This window comes from Choloepus didactylus, chromosome 9 (genome assembly GCF_015220235.1).
Source record: "Choloepus didactylus isolate mChoDid1 chromosome 9, mChoDid1.pri, whole genome shotgun sequence".
NCBI classification, from domain to species: Eukaryota; Metazoa; Chordata; class Mammalia; order Pilosa; family Megalonychidae; genus Choloepus; species Choloepus didactylus.
In genome coordinates this window covers 76,808,605-76,824,219 of record NC_051315.1, presented here as the reverse complement: position 1 = coordinate 76,824,219, position 15,615 = coordinate 76,808,605, and the positions used below count along the sequence as shown (strand labels likewise).

The window sequence follows — 15,615 nt, the reverse complement described above, 5'->3', positions numbered from 1 at the left end:
AATGATCCATATGGTATACAAAACATCACAGCTTGTACAAAATTACCTGTATTTAGTTTAAAACAAAACAACAGATATAAACAACATTCTTTAAAAAGTAAGTTGAAATGCTGCCACAGCATCAAAAGGCAAACTTAGACAAGGGTGTTGACAGTACTCAGGGAATTAACAAAATAAGCTGAATATTAAGTATTCATACATTACTTTTAATACCACTGATAAAGGGTAAGAGAACTTGCTCAACTCAGGAAACCATATTCCAAACTACATATAACACATTTTGCTATCCATTCTAAACGAATGCAAAACGAGGTTTCAGGATGTAAACTCCCATTTCCCAGAGCCCAGTTTATTTTTATTTTTTATTTAAATCATTTTTAAAACTGTAGAACATAACATATATACATAGAAGTGATAACTTTCCAAGTGAAATTTAACAAGTCGTTAGCAAATTTCAAAGAATGTTATGGGTTACAGTTCCACAGTTTCAGTTATTTCCTTATTGTGAAATATAACATATATGCAAAAAGGTAATATCTTTCGAAGAATGATTTAACAAGTAGTTACACAGGGAATTTCGAAAAACGTTCTGAGTTACAGTACCAGTATCAATTATTTCCTTACTGTGAAATATAACATAGATACAAAAAGGTGGTAACTTTCAAATTACAATCTAACAAAGTAACTATAGAACAAATTTCAAAGGATGCTATGGGCTACAGTTCCACCATTTCAATTCTTTCCTTCTACCTATTCTAATACCGTAGTAACTAAGAAAGAGAAAATTATCTAGATTCAGTACTCATAACCCTTGTTAAATTCTTTGCTGCTACCCCCCTTCTCTTGTTTAATCGCTTTCCCAATCTTCAGGGATGTCTAGGAGGTGACCACCCTAACTTGTTCATGTTGAAAATGAGTGTTGACTTTATGGGAAAAGAGGACACATGTGGTTGATGTTCCTGAAGAGGCTACTGCCTCCGGGTTTTGGGACTTAGCTGGCAAGGAGTTCTCTGGAGAATTTAAGTTTCTGAACAATAAACTTGTTGACACTTTTATAGACTCTGAGATAGGTATCTGGGTATTCTTTAGGCAGCTTTGAACTTTGAAACCCTTTTGGTAATTTCTTCTGATACATCTGACAAAACTTTTTGTTCTGGAATAGTGGGTAGCACAGGATGATCAACAGCTGGATGAGGTATTAAGGAGGGTGATAAAAAATTCTTTTTCTATTATGGGTCGAGAAAAAATCTCAGGTGTTCCTGATAAGGACAAAAATTTCTTTTGATGATTTTCTTGCTGTTGTTCTTCCAAAATGCTCTCAAGTGGTTTCTTCACAGCTAATACTAATCATCAAATTTAGCAGCACAGCTTTCACCAGTATCATTACATACATTGTTCTCTTCTTAGAGACTTCAGCATTGATTTACAAGGCATATTTTCTCCATTCACAACATCAACAAAGACTCTGTAAATGTCAGCAGGAGTCCTAATGGTAGGCAGCTCCTGAACAGAATGACTAGTCAGAGCTGTTCTTTCATTCACATTTGCCTTTTTCTTTCTTTTCACGAAATTTTAAGTGCCTCTCCCACCCCAGTATTTATTTGGACTCTCTTAGGTTGCCAATACGAGAAAAATATATTGCTGGTACAGAATTATCTCCACATGCTAAAACGACATGGTCATTTTCATTATCACCTTCTTCCGTTGTTGTCAACTTCACCATCATCTTCATTACAGTGATAAGGATTTGAATAGTTTATTGAACAATTCAACTGACTATTCACATTACCACTGAACAGTTCTGAATTTGTAACATCTTTACAACTGCTGGGAATAAGAGATTTGTTACTTAATGAGTCACATTCCCACTTGTGTTTTAATTTTCCTTTTCCCCCTCAGAAGTTGCATCTTCTCCCTTTGCAATCACACATTAGGCTTACTACCAAGTTCACCCATATTCTATATTCCAATTTTTTCATATGTCCCAATAATGTCCCTTTGAGCCTTTTCTCCTTCACTCTTAGATCCCATCCAGTATCATATATTGCATTTAATTGTTAGTCTCTATGTTTCCCTTCCTTTTTCAAAAAACTGTGGAAACACATGCAAAACATAAATCTTCCCAAACCAACCCCTCCCAAGCAAACCATTCAGTGGGATTAATCACCTTCACAATACTCAATACCCTCACCACCATCCATTACTATAACTTTCCCTTCACAAACAGAAAACTTACATTCGTTTTGCATTAACTCCCCACTGCCCCTGCTCCACCTCCCACCTCACCTGTAACCTGTACTCTACTTTCTGTCTCTTGAGTTTGCATATTCTCTTATTTTTCTTTGTGGTTACCATGGGGCCTAAATTTAACATCCTAAATCTTGTTTGCTTTCACACCATCTTAATGACTTCAATAACATAAATTATGTTCCTATATCCTTCTGTCCCCCCACCTTTATGTAGCTCTTGTCACACATTACGTATTTCTATACTGTGGGTCCAAAACCATCAATTTATCCTTATATTTTGTGCATTTGCCTTTTAGATCTTAGTATAGACTCGTACTGTAAGATTAATCTGGGTTGGGGGGAAGGGTAAAGGGAGAGGAGAGAAGTAGTTACAGTTGACCCAAATCACGGTTAAAATAAAATCAAGAATAGTGGTCCTCATCAGATTTAATAAGGTCTCACAGGTTAGGTTACAGGGAAAGGATGGTTTGTGTTTGTGATGACTTTGGAAATTGAATACAAAGGAGTTTAGAAAAAGTAGGTAGAAAGTCTAAGAAAAGGCTGGCTCCCTGAAGCTCCAAGAGTCCTATACTTTGAAAATGAGGTTTCACTTAAAACTTTGACACTTTCTCCCCTTTTACAGGCCAGACACCACTCCTTAAATAAGAGATTTTAAAAAAAGAAAAGGGGGGCAGGTCAGCAATGAATAGAGCTCCAAGATAACTGGGGCCTATCTCTTGGGACACCAAGGCTGACACTGACATTGTTTTACTTCATTAATTCCTCCCCTCCCCCAAATGTACTGTCTAAGGTATTTCTATTGCTGATCCATCCAACAAATCTTCTGCAAACTGGTTAATCCAACTTCTAGTAACCAAGAGTTGACCAGGGATGAAATTTTTTATTGGCAACCAAATTTCTCTCTCTCCTTCCTGCACACATCTGGTTCCCATCTCTATAGATTCCTACCACTACTTCCTTGTTGCTACAAGTCCTTGGCAGGACATCTTTCATGGCTTCATAACCCCAAAGATTACTTCCTCTTTGCCACAATCAAATCTTCTATTCCTCAAAGATGAAGTCAGTTTGTTATTAAATTTTAGCTATAAGAAAGCAAATGGAATATGCCATTTGGGATTAACATGTGAATATCTAATAAAATCATACACTTCTGATACATTCATTTTTGAAAACAATCTCTTAAATGCCAATAAATTCATGAAATTTGGGGGAGTTTAAAGGGAGAAAGAAAAAGGTGTAGACAATATGAAGAAATGATTTTCAGGTGGGCAAGAAGTAAGCACCATGTAGACAACACAGATCAGTCTGTGGTATTTCTAACTAGTTTTTTTTTTTTTTTTAAGAGTGCTAACAGTATCTTTATTTACAATAGCCAAAAGCTAGAAAAAATTAATGTCCATAAACAATAGAACGGGTAAATAAAATGAGAACTATTCATACACTAGAATACTAAATCTCAATAAAAAAGATCAAATTACTGAGCATGCAAACACAGCTTTTTGGACACAATGCTGACGAGAGATGGACAAAATAGACAATAAATCCATTTATATAAAGTTCAAAAACAGACAAAACTAATCTTGGTGGTAACAGTCATAAAAGTTGGTACTCCTAGGAAAGATATGGAATGGAAAGAGCACAAGGGAGCTTTCCTGGGGTGCTAAATGGTCTAAATCTTGACACTGGTTACAGTTACATGGATTTATAACATAAATAAAAAGTATCAGAACTGCATACAATCTTAAGATATGTATACTATATGTAAGTTTTAATTCAGTAAAAACCCAAAGATCCAGATCTTGCACCACCCTCCTACCACCACTGAAAAGAAGAAACCCACATGTACATCTCGAGCAGCTCTTGATGCATGGCTCAGTTACTCATCAGGTTAAATATATCACCAATACAACGAGATGAGTTTGTAGTTCATGGTTATTCATTTTTTCACTCACCAAATATTTATTTGAGGAAGCACAAAGAAGTGGTTAAGGGCACTGGGTAATCAAAATCCCAGGTTTGAATGTGGCTCAGCAACTTCCTGGTAAGGCTAGGAAAGTACCTTAATCCCTCTGTGCTTTGGTTTCCTTCTCTGATATGCAAGAATTATAGTATATAACTCCTCACAGTATTATTGCAAAGATTATATAAGTAATGCTTGACACAAAATACATGCTCAATACATGTTGGTTTTCACAATACAGTGTCACTGGGGGAACTTCAGATAGGGTGACGCTTCAGTTTTCACATAAAATAAAATAACTGGTGCCTAAAATAGTTCATCTTAAAACTTTCAAAGGTGTCACATATTCAATTGTTGCCTCAGACCACAAAGCAATGTATATAGAGACTTTTTTCACAATTAATTCTACAACCTTATTTTTAACTTTCCATTTTGAAATATATTCAAACTTACATAAAAGCTGCAAGAATACTATAAGAACTACTACGCGTTTCATGTACATTCCCAGTTTTTATCCTTTCCCATTTGATTAATCATTCTCTATACACACGTTTATGTATCTATATATCTTTATGTACACATACATATATAAACATACACATACATTTTCCTGAGCCATTTTAGAATAAGACGCAGATATGATGCACCAAAATGTACTCTCCCACATAACTACAGTACAACCATTAAAATCAGGCAGTTAACTTTAATACAAACCAACCATCTAATTCACAAACCCCAAGAAAACATCACCAATTGTTGTCTGTAGAATGTTCGTCAATTCGGTTTTGCCTGATGTTTTTCCATGGTTAGATCTGGCTTATGCATTTTCAGCAGGAATACCAGAGAAATGATGGTTTGTTTTCAGTGCATCTGGAGGCTGGCCAGGACGACCCCTTTTTCTTTTTCCTTTAACCTCTGTCTCTTTGAGTTTGCTGCTAGCATCTGAATGGGCAGTGGTTTCATTAGTTGAATCCTGTAACACTGGTAATTCTGAAGTAATCATTGTTAGAGAAGTCATTCCACAGTGAAGTAAAAGAATGAAGTGTTGTATAACTCAAAACTTTTAAAATAACCTCAAAGGCAATCTAACAATTTAAACTTCTCCATCAGATTTGTGGCCAAAATTTTTTCTACGATCTTCTCCAAGGTCTTTCCCAAGGTTTCTCAGCTGCCCATCCGGGCGCCACTGGCCACTGAAGCAGTTTTCCCCAAAAGTCTCTAGTTTGTTATTCCTGATGTCTGTGTGGGGGTGGTTCTTAGGGAGTGGTTGCTGGGAGTTTGGGAGTGGGGGCCACGCCATCAACAGAGCTGCAATCCTAACCCGCCATCCGGTGGCATTTTCCACACCTCTAACTAGTTTTTATCTATAATATTAATACATAAAATGGTGTCATTTACGTTAGGCATATCCCATTATCTTATATAACCCACAGCTCTGCAATAATAAAGGAATAAGCGCCATTTTGCAGGCAAGAAACTATGGTTCATATAGGCTATTTAACATGTCCAAAGCTACAGAGCTAGAAGATGAAATATGGGAATCAAACCCAGTTTATCTGATAGCTCCATCTGACTCCAAGGCTGATGTTCCTTTCTATAAACTATACTGCCTCTCATGCCTTTTCACTTTCTGTACTTGGAGATCTCAAAAGCTCCATCCTGTTTTTCTACAGCAAATATGGCAGTGGCATTGGAGGCAACAGAGAGAGACAGGAGGGAAGAGACAGACAGGGTAACCATTTTTTTTTTTTATCTTCATTTTATTGAGATATATTCACATACCACGCAGTCATACAAAACAAATCGTACTTTCGATTGTTTACAGTACCATTACATAGTTGTACATTCATCACCTAAATCAATCCCTGACACCTTCATTAGCACACACACAAAAATAACAAGAATAATAATTAGAGTGAAAAAGAGCAATTGAAGTAAAAAAGAACACTGGGTACCTTTGTCTGTTTGTTTCCTTCCCCTATTTTTCTACTCATCCATCCATAAACTAGACAAAGTGGAGTGTGGTCCTTATGGCTTTCCCAATCCCACTGTCACCCCTCATAAGCTACATTTTTATACAATTGTCTTCGAGATTCATGGGTTCTGGGTTGTAGTTTGATAGTTTCAGGTATCCACCACCAGCTACCTCAATTCTTTAGAACCTAAAAAGGGTTGTCTAAAGTGTGCGTAAGAGTGCCCACCAGAGTGACCTCTCGGCTCCTTTTGGGATCTCTCTGCCACTGAAGCTTATTTCATTTCCTTTCACATCCCCCTTTTGGTCAAGAAGATGTTCTCCGTCCCACGATGCCGGGTCTACATTCCTCCCCGGGAGTCATATTCCACGTTGCCAGGGAGATTCACTCCCCTGGGTGTCTGATCCCACATAGGGGGGAGGGCAGGGATTTCACCTTTCAAGTTGGCTTAGCCAGAGAGAGAGGGCCACATCTGAGCAACAAAGAGGCATTCAGGAGGAGGATCTTAGGCACAACCATAGGGAGGCCTAGCCTCTCCTTTGCAGCAACCGTCTTCCCAAGGGTAAAACCTATGGTAGAGGGCTCAACCCATCAAACCACCAGTCCTCTATGTCTGTGGTCATGTTAGCAATCATCGAGGTGGGGTAGGCGAATACCCCTGCATTCTCCACAGGCTCCTCAAGGGGGCACTACATCTTTTTTTTCCTTGTTTTTCTTTTTTTTTTTTTTAACTTTCCCTTCTTTTTTAAATCAACTGTATGAAAAAAAAGTTAAAAAGAAAACAAACATACAATAAAAGAACATTTCAAAGAGACCATAACAAGGGAGTAAGAAAAAGACAACTAACCTAAGATAACTGCTTACCTTCCAACATGTTCCTACTTTACCCCAAGAAAGTTACATAACATAGCAACATTTCTGTGAACTTGTTCCTACTATATCCATCAGAAATTAACAGACCATAGTCATTCCTGGGCATCCCCAGAACGTTAAATAGCTTATCTGTTCTTCTTGGATTATTGTTCCCCCTTCCTTAATTGCTCTCTATTGCTAGTTCCCCTACATTCTACATTATAAACCATTTGTTTTACATTTTTCAAAGTTCACATTAGTGGTAGCATATAATATTTCTCTTTTTGTGCCTGGCTTATTTCGCTCAGCATTATGTCTTCAAGGTTCATCCATGTTGTCATATGCTTCACAAGATCGTTCCTTCTTACTGCCGCGTAGTATTCCATCGTGTGTATATACCACATTTTATTTATCCACTCATCTGTTGAAGGACATTTGGGTTGTTTCCATCTCTTGGCAATTGTGAATAATGCTGCTATGAACATTGGCGTGCAGATATCTGTTCGTGTCACTGCTTTCCGATCTTCCGGGTATATACCGAGAAGTGCAATCGCTGGATCGAATGGTAACTCTATATCTAGTTTTCTAAGGAACTGCCAGACTGACTTGCAGAGTGGCTGAACCATTATACAGTCCCACCAACAATGAATAAGAGTTCCAATTGCTCCACATCCCCTCCAGCATGTAACCATTTTTAAAAAAAGTCCATTCAGAAATGTTACTTAAAAACAAATGTAAAAGAGAGAAAAACCACAGAGGTCAGCAAGATGGAAGAGAGAGAAACTCTGGGAATCTCTTACCCCAAAACAACATTGAAAAGTCAGCAGAAACTGGCAGAACCAACTTTCTCAATATTCTGGAAAACAGTTAAAGGGATGCACTAACTGGGTGAGCACGGAATCAAGAAGGAATCTTAAATGGTAGGAAAAGTTTGTAGCACCTTTACCAGCCTTTTGTCCAACGGCTTCCCAACTCAGTGTTGCCCAGGCCATGCTCCTAGTGCAGGTCCATGTTCCTGGGTTCTGGAGGGAGTACAGTAAACCTTATGTGCATATTGGGGTGCATGTATGGCTGTACCAATCCATCAGGTGGCAGCCTGAAAGACTGATCTAGGATGCTTATCTCTATATCCCCAATCCCAGAACTTGCTCTAGATTTAGAAGCAGCTGGAAGGGCTGCTAAAACACCATTAAAAAACAATCAAATCACAGCTTCCTGGGGTAAAGGATTACTGATTGAGACAGAAAATAGTGCCCATGACTGAATGTCCTAGCGGAAGTTGAGTACATACCAGTAATTGGTATATACAGGAGACACTCAGGGTAAAACCCATATTCAGAAAAGACCTGAGAGGACTCTGCTTTCACTTCAGGCTATTCTTCTGGCCCACTGTTAAATGTGGCTAAGTGCTGAAGGAGAGCACAAGCACTGAGCCAATCTGCAAATAATAGAAAAGCTGTTTTCTTTCATTTTTGGTTACCTTCTGACACTCAAAGTAATCTCTCATAACAGTGGCTGAATATAAGACAAGGAATAGAGAATTCAGAAAATTTTATAAGTCAAAGAATTCAGTCTTCACATAAGCAGGAAGGAGGAGGAGGAGGAGGAAGAAGAAGAAGAAACTGGGAAATCCTGGGATGGGGAAAATATAATTTCAAGAATTAAGGCATTAAAATATTCAAATGTCCAGATTTCAACAAAATATCACAAGGCATCCAAAGAATCAGGAAATGATGGCCCAAAGAAACAAAACAAAGCTACAGAAACCATCAATGTGGAGGAATACCAAAGACTTTTAAAAACTATCTTAAAAATGCTCAAAGAGCCAAAGGAAAATATGGACAAAAAACCAAAAGATATCAGGAAAATGATGTTAGAACAAAATGTGAATTTCAATATAAGCATAAATGCCATTACTATTGCATTTTTTGACTGTAACTCCACTTTTTACTTCTTGCATGATCTAAAATGCAAATGCATAAAAAAGCTATAAATCTATGTTGTTGGTTACAAAATGTATAAAGATGTAATGTGTGACATAGCATACGGAGGGGAACAGAAGATAATAGGAACACAGTTTGCATATGCTGCTCTTCAATAAAGGGACAGAAACTAAAAGGGGAAACTAAACAGAAATATTGAAGGTGGAAACTATAGTAACTGAAATAAAGACGGGCCTAGAGGGGTTCAACAGCAGATTATCTGTAATGAACTAGAAGAAGAAAGAATCAGCAAACTAGAAAATAGGACAAATGAAATTCTCCACTCTAAAGGAGAGAAAATAAAATAAAAAATGTAAACAGAGCCTAAAAAACCTGTGGAACACCATCAAGAATGCAAATATATGCATCATGAGAACCCTAGAAGGAGAAAAGAGAGAAAGGGGCAGACAGAATATTTGAAGAAATACTGAAAACTTCCCAAACATAAGAAGTCATAAATATACACATCACAGAAAAGTCATAAATATACACATCCCAGATGATCACTGAATTCCAAATAGCATAAATTAAAACAAATTTATACTTACACATTGTAATTAAACTAATGCCAAGGACAAAGAGTGAGTCCTAAAAGCGGCCAGAAGATTAAGGGCCAATTTCTCACCAGAAACTCGGAGGTGAGAAGGCAGTGGGATGATACATTAAAAGTGCTGAAAGGAAAAATCTGTCAACCAGGAATTCCATATTCTGCAAAACTGTCCTTCAAAAATGATAGATTAAGACATTCCCAGATAAACAGAAGCTGAAAGTGTTTCTCACCACCAGACCTGCACTACAAGAAATGCTAATAGTAGTTTTTCAGGTTGAAAGGAAAAAACACTAGACAGCAGCATGAAGCTATACAAAGAAATAAAGATCTCCAGTAAAAGTAACTAGATGGGTAAGTATAAATGCCATTACTATTGCATTTTTTCACTATAACTCCACTTTTTTACTTCTTACATGAACTAAAATGCAAATACATAAAAAAAAGCTATAAATCTATGTTGCTGGTTACAAAATGTATAAAGATGTAAAGAGTGACATAGCATATGGAGGGGAATGGAAGATAACAGGAACATAGTTTGCAAATGCTAACTATGGTGGTTATCAACTCAAACAAGATTGTCATAGATTTACAATCTTAGTAAAGATTAAGGATGTTTAATCTAAGCCTTATGGTAACCACAAAGAAAACTAAACACCAGTATCCCTTATTAGTATAGATGTGAAAATCCTCAACAAAATACTAGCAAACTGAATCCAATAGCACATTAAAATGATTATGCACCAAAATGAAGGCAATTTACCTCAGGAATGCTAGGATGCTTAAAAATAATCAAATCAATCAATGTAACACATCACATTACAAAGGAAAATCACCACATGATCATCATAATTGACAGAAAAAACATTTGAGAAAATCCAACACCATATCTTGCTATAGGAATCAAAACAGTGTGGTAAAGGCCTAAGGACAAACAGACCAACGGTATATAACTGAGATACCGGAAATAAACTCTCACATCTACGGCCAACCGAAATTTGACAAGGTTGCCAAGTCCACACAATGAGGAAAAGAACAGTCTCTTCAACAAACAGTGCTGGAAAAACTGGATAACCACATGCAAAAGAATAAAACTGGACTCCTTACTTCACACCACGCACAAAAATCAATTCAAAATGAATCAATGACCTAAACATAAACTTAAAACTTTAAACTTAAAACTCTTAGAAGAAAGCATTGGAAAATATCTTCAGGACCTTCTATTAGGCTATGCATTCTTAGTCTTTAAAACGAAAGCACAAGCCGCAACAACAAAAATACACTGGATTTCATCAATATTAAAACTTCTGTGCATCAAAGGACATTATCAAATAAACAAAAGACAACCTACAGAATGGAGAAAATATTTGGAATCCATATATCCGATAAGAGTTTAAGAACCAGAAAATAAAAAGAACACCTACAACTCAACAATGAAAACACAAACAATCCAGTTAAAATACTCAAAAAAAAAAACAACCAAACAAAAAAACAAAAAACAAAAAACAACCAAACAAAAAACAACCAAATAACATTTTTCCAAAGAAGATATACAAAAGGCCAATAAACACATGAAAAGATGCTCAACATCATTAGCCCTTAGGAAAAATGCAAATCAAAACCACAATGAGATACCACTTCACATCCACCAGGTTGGCTATTAATGGAAAATAACAAGTGTTGATGAGAATGTGGAGAAATAGTAACCCTTGTGCATTGTTGGTGGGAATGTTAAATGGCGTAGTCACTGTGGAACCAGTGGCAGTTCTTCAGAAAATAAAACATAGAATTAACATACGACCCAGAACGCCACTTCCAGGTATAAACCCCAAAGCACTGAAAACAGAAGCCTGAACAGACATTTATTTCACAACAGCATTATTCACAACAGCCAAAAGGTAGAAGCAACAGAAATGTCTTCAACAGGTGAATGAATGAATAAAATGTAGTATACATACAGTGGAATATTCAGCCATAAAAAGCAATGCAGTGCTGATACATGCACAACAAAGATAAACCTTAAAGACATCGCGGTAAGTGAAATAAGTTGGACACAAAAGGACAAATATTGCATGATTTCACTAATACGAAATACCTAGAGAAAGCTAATACATAGTTAAGAGTGGATTACAGGTTACCAGGGGCTGGAGGTGGGAGGTAGGGGGTAGGTAGGAATAGGGAGTTTACTGCTTGATGGGTAAAGGGGTAAAGACTTCTGTTTGGGGTGATGAAAAGTTTTGGTAATGGATGGTAGTGTCAGTAGAACAATTCTATGAATGTAATCAATACCACTGAACTTTACACATGGTGTGGTTAAAATGGGAATTCTGTTGTATATATGTTGTCACAATAAAAATTAAAACACATACCCATGTTCTACTTAAATTCTTGACCAATTTAGAATTTGGGGTCACTCCTATAAAATAATTAACCAGACTCTGAAATAAGCAGTTGTCTTTGCATGTCAAAATAGAGTATAAAGAAACATTTTCCCACAAAAATTATGATAGTCCTGGAGATCAACAAGCAGTTTGAACCAGGTTTTAATCATGCTCATTATGGGTTTATTGCAAAATTCACTTTACTTTAACTTTTAAATGTTTTGGCTATGAACCCCCTTCTAGTAATTGGTATCTTACAAATGTATAAAATAATTTGAGAAAGTACTGGTCTGGATAAAAACTTGCCTGAGGAAGTTGAGCGCTAAGTCTGCTCTGCCTCTCCTTAACCTCTTGCAACAGTCATTCAGACATGCTGGAGCTTTAACGCAGCTTAAAAGCAAACAAAAAACCCTCCTACAATATTTAATTAAGCAGCCTTTTCCTAAGCAGGCTGGATAATATAATACTCTCTATAAATCCAGTTTCAATATAATTTAACATTACAATTCACAGTATCATTCTGTATCTCCAGTGGTAGTAAACAACCACGTGTACACGAATCTGCAAAACTTCATTACCATTGAAATATGACATTCACTTCACCTGACTGGCAACTGAAGAATACAAAATTAGAAAAAACTCGTGTCTTTGAAACTTTAACTATCCAAACATTGAAGGAATGAATTAAACAAGTCTGGCATTATTCTTCTGAGCTTTATTGAACTTAATTCATTTGACTAATACTTGATCATAAAAGTTAATCATGTATGCTGAATGTAAAAAGAAAACAGGCTTAATTTCACCATCTGTTAGGATACTTTTTATTTGTAAGTTAATGTGGCTGTTTACTTTTGTGTTTTTCTGTGGTAAGGCTTCACTAATGAAAGCAAACTTGCCTTTACCTTGAAAATAATCCTGTTACTAGTTGAATGGAGCCATGGTGTGTATCATTTTTAGAGCTGATGGAAAACTGTAACTAACTTCAACATATAATTCCTTAAAACAAAATGACGAGTAAAATGAATCCCTGAAATCTCCTTGGCTTACACAGCACTGAATGCTATTAGATCACCATTCCCAGAGATCTACATAAGTTCCAGAATTTCATATTGTTCAAAAAAGTGATACAGTAGAAAAAGGTGTGAAGGTGATAATCATTTTGTTTTAAAATCTCTAGCTATGTTATTTCATGACAATTCTAAAGAATATAAATCAGCAATAAGAATATAGGTTCTCCTTCAGAATTGAAACTTGGCCAAGGTTACCAGAGTTCTTCATAAACATTTTGCTTTAATCAAATTAGCAGACTAAAAATTATACCAAATTTGACAGCTATGTTCCAGTTAAGCTGGTAAAGGAAATTCTGAGGGCTTCATAGTCATTTTTCAAAGCTTTAATAACCGAATATTTAAAAAACATACATAAACGAACTTCTAATTTCAAAACATCTAGTATACATTGTTTTAATAAAACATTTTTTCATAAAAGGTTGCTATTATTCAGATATAACTTCTGTAAGAAAATCATTATGGCTTTCCCCAATTATCTCGTTCCATATGAAAATATCCATGGAATCTCAAATATGGTTCACTGTCCTAAGGAAACTCACTGATACAGTCATTGGTAAACAAATACCAAACATTTAAGAACGCCAACAGCGTTCCTCGGCCATCAAAGGGCTACAGGCTGAATGCATTCAACGACACACACACACACAATATAAAATCCAGGTATGGCACTTAATACAGCTAGTGACAGTAAAACCTAATTTGTTTGAAAGCGCTGTTCTATTTAATCTAATTCAGAATATATTTATCAAGCACTATGTACAAGATGGTGGGCTGTGACCGGAAAGAAACCTCCACTTTTTACGGGACTTTAAAACATTCAGAAATAGATCGAAAAAGCCATTACACAGTAATTTGTAGGCTCGAAAGAACTGAAAGTACTACCCTTGGGATGATGGGTGAAGAAAAAAGCAACGCAAAGGCCCGTCATGAGTAGGCTTTCCATCCTCTGGCCCGAACCCGTTCACCCTTAAACATAATTCTAGAAACATCTCCAATTCTGAGAGGACTAGAGAAGAACAAAGCCGGGTGGAGGGGCCGGGGGTCGCTGCACACCGTGTTCGGAGAAGGCGGGTTTGTGGGCGGAGAAGCAAGGCGCAGGGGCATCAGCAGCTTTACTACAGCGATGTGAGGCAGCCAGCGTCATCAGGGAGCTGGGGAAGGGGCAGAGGGCCACACAGAGCCGAAGGGCGGGACACGTGGATCCGGAAGACTTGAGCAGGAGCCCGGGAGCGGGGCTGCTACTCCCAGGCTCGCGGCATGTGTAGGGGGAGGGGGTGGGTACTCACTTCGATAATCTTCTCCTTCTTTTTCTGCTCCGCCTTTTTGCTGCCCCCGGCCTGAGCCTGTTTCTTGGGGGGGCATTGCGGAGACAGGTGACACCGGCCAGACTTAAACACAGCTGAAAACCGTCGGGGGCTCTGGCCCCGCGGCAGGAGGAAGACCAGGGCCACCTTCGCCGCGGCACAGCGCGGAACAGGAGTCACTCACTAGCCGGCGAAACGCGGCCTTTGCGACAGGTCGGTGTCGCAGAGCATTGTGGGTAGCGAGGAGCGGCTCCCGGAAATGGAGCTGCGCTTTGCGCGTCTGTCGCGTCCGGCCAGGAGGGGGCAGAAACAGGACGAGGAAAAATGGTTGCGCGTCACATGTGTTCTTGCGCACCTATCTGGCACTTTCTAGGTCGCGGCTGGCCTGAGGATGAATCGGGGAGGGCGGGTTGGGGCCCACTGGCTGTGTGTACTTGTTTTGCGTCTTCTTTCGATAAGAGTGCGTGAGTGACTCTTGTCCCTCTTCACTACGGGATGAGGCTGGCCTTGCCCGCCAGGTTAATGGTCTTCTTTAACATCCTTATCCTGAGTGACTATTGAGCAGCCGCAGCAATTCCTTACTGTTCTGAGGGCCAGGGTATCCAGTAACCTTCTGGTGCCATGGTGGGGTAGGGACGGATGGCGCTAGAATACGGCGTGCTTGAGATTCTCGCGAAGAAGTTCTAAAAATAAATGGAACAGATTTCCCCTTGTTTACCGGATTCCGGAGAGCGCAGGGTTGGCGTTCAAGAGAAGGGAATACTTGAGCTCTTTTGAAGTTTTATTTAATCTATTTTCAGACTTTAAGAAGATTCCTGGATGACGCCTAAGAATCCTTTATAACGTGCAATTAATCAAACCTTAATTTAAGGGTGGAGAGCATATTTTATCGGCTTGTATTGAGTGCCTGGTAAATCCAGAATCTGCTTGGCACATTACAGGCATTATTTGGTTTAATTATCACAGCGGCTTTGAGATAGGAATTGTTACCATCACCGTTTTATAGATGAAGCATAAAGAGAAAAACAATCAAAGGTTCTATTAAGGCTGAGCCAGGGGTTCTTATCTTGGCAATCTTAAAAGCCTGCATACCGTCCTCAAAAGTAGGTCTTGTTTGAAAAGCTATTTGATTGAGTATATGGACCCTGTTAGTATTGTACAGACCAGTATACTATCTTTAAAATTTTTTTATTGTGGTAACATGTATAATCTAAATTCCTATTTTAATTGTTTTAAAGTCTACAATTCAGTGGCGTTTCTTACATTTACAGTGTTGCACTTCATCATCACTGTCCAT

The 15,615-nt window shown here is 37.9% G+C and overlaps 1 protein-coding gene and 1 pseudogene across 1 annotated transcript in view; both read right to left on the bottom strand.

Moving 5' to 3' along the window:
* ZC3H15 (zinc finger CCCH-type containing 15) overlaps positions 1-15,615 on the bottom strand; it is a 31,324-nt gene extending 15,709 nt beyond the window's left edge. The window contains exons 1-2 of the mRNA XM_037848653.1: positions 15,582-15,615; positions 14,301-14,497 (exon numbers count right to left, since the gene is read on the bottom strand). Coding sequence (XP_037704581.1) covers positions 14,301-14,497; positions 15,582-15,615 — 231 coding nt within the window. The remainder of the gene's footprint in view (positions 1-14,300; positions 14,498-15,581) is intronic.
* LOC119544438 lies at positions 711-1,979 on the bottom strand (annotated as a pseudogene).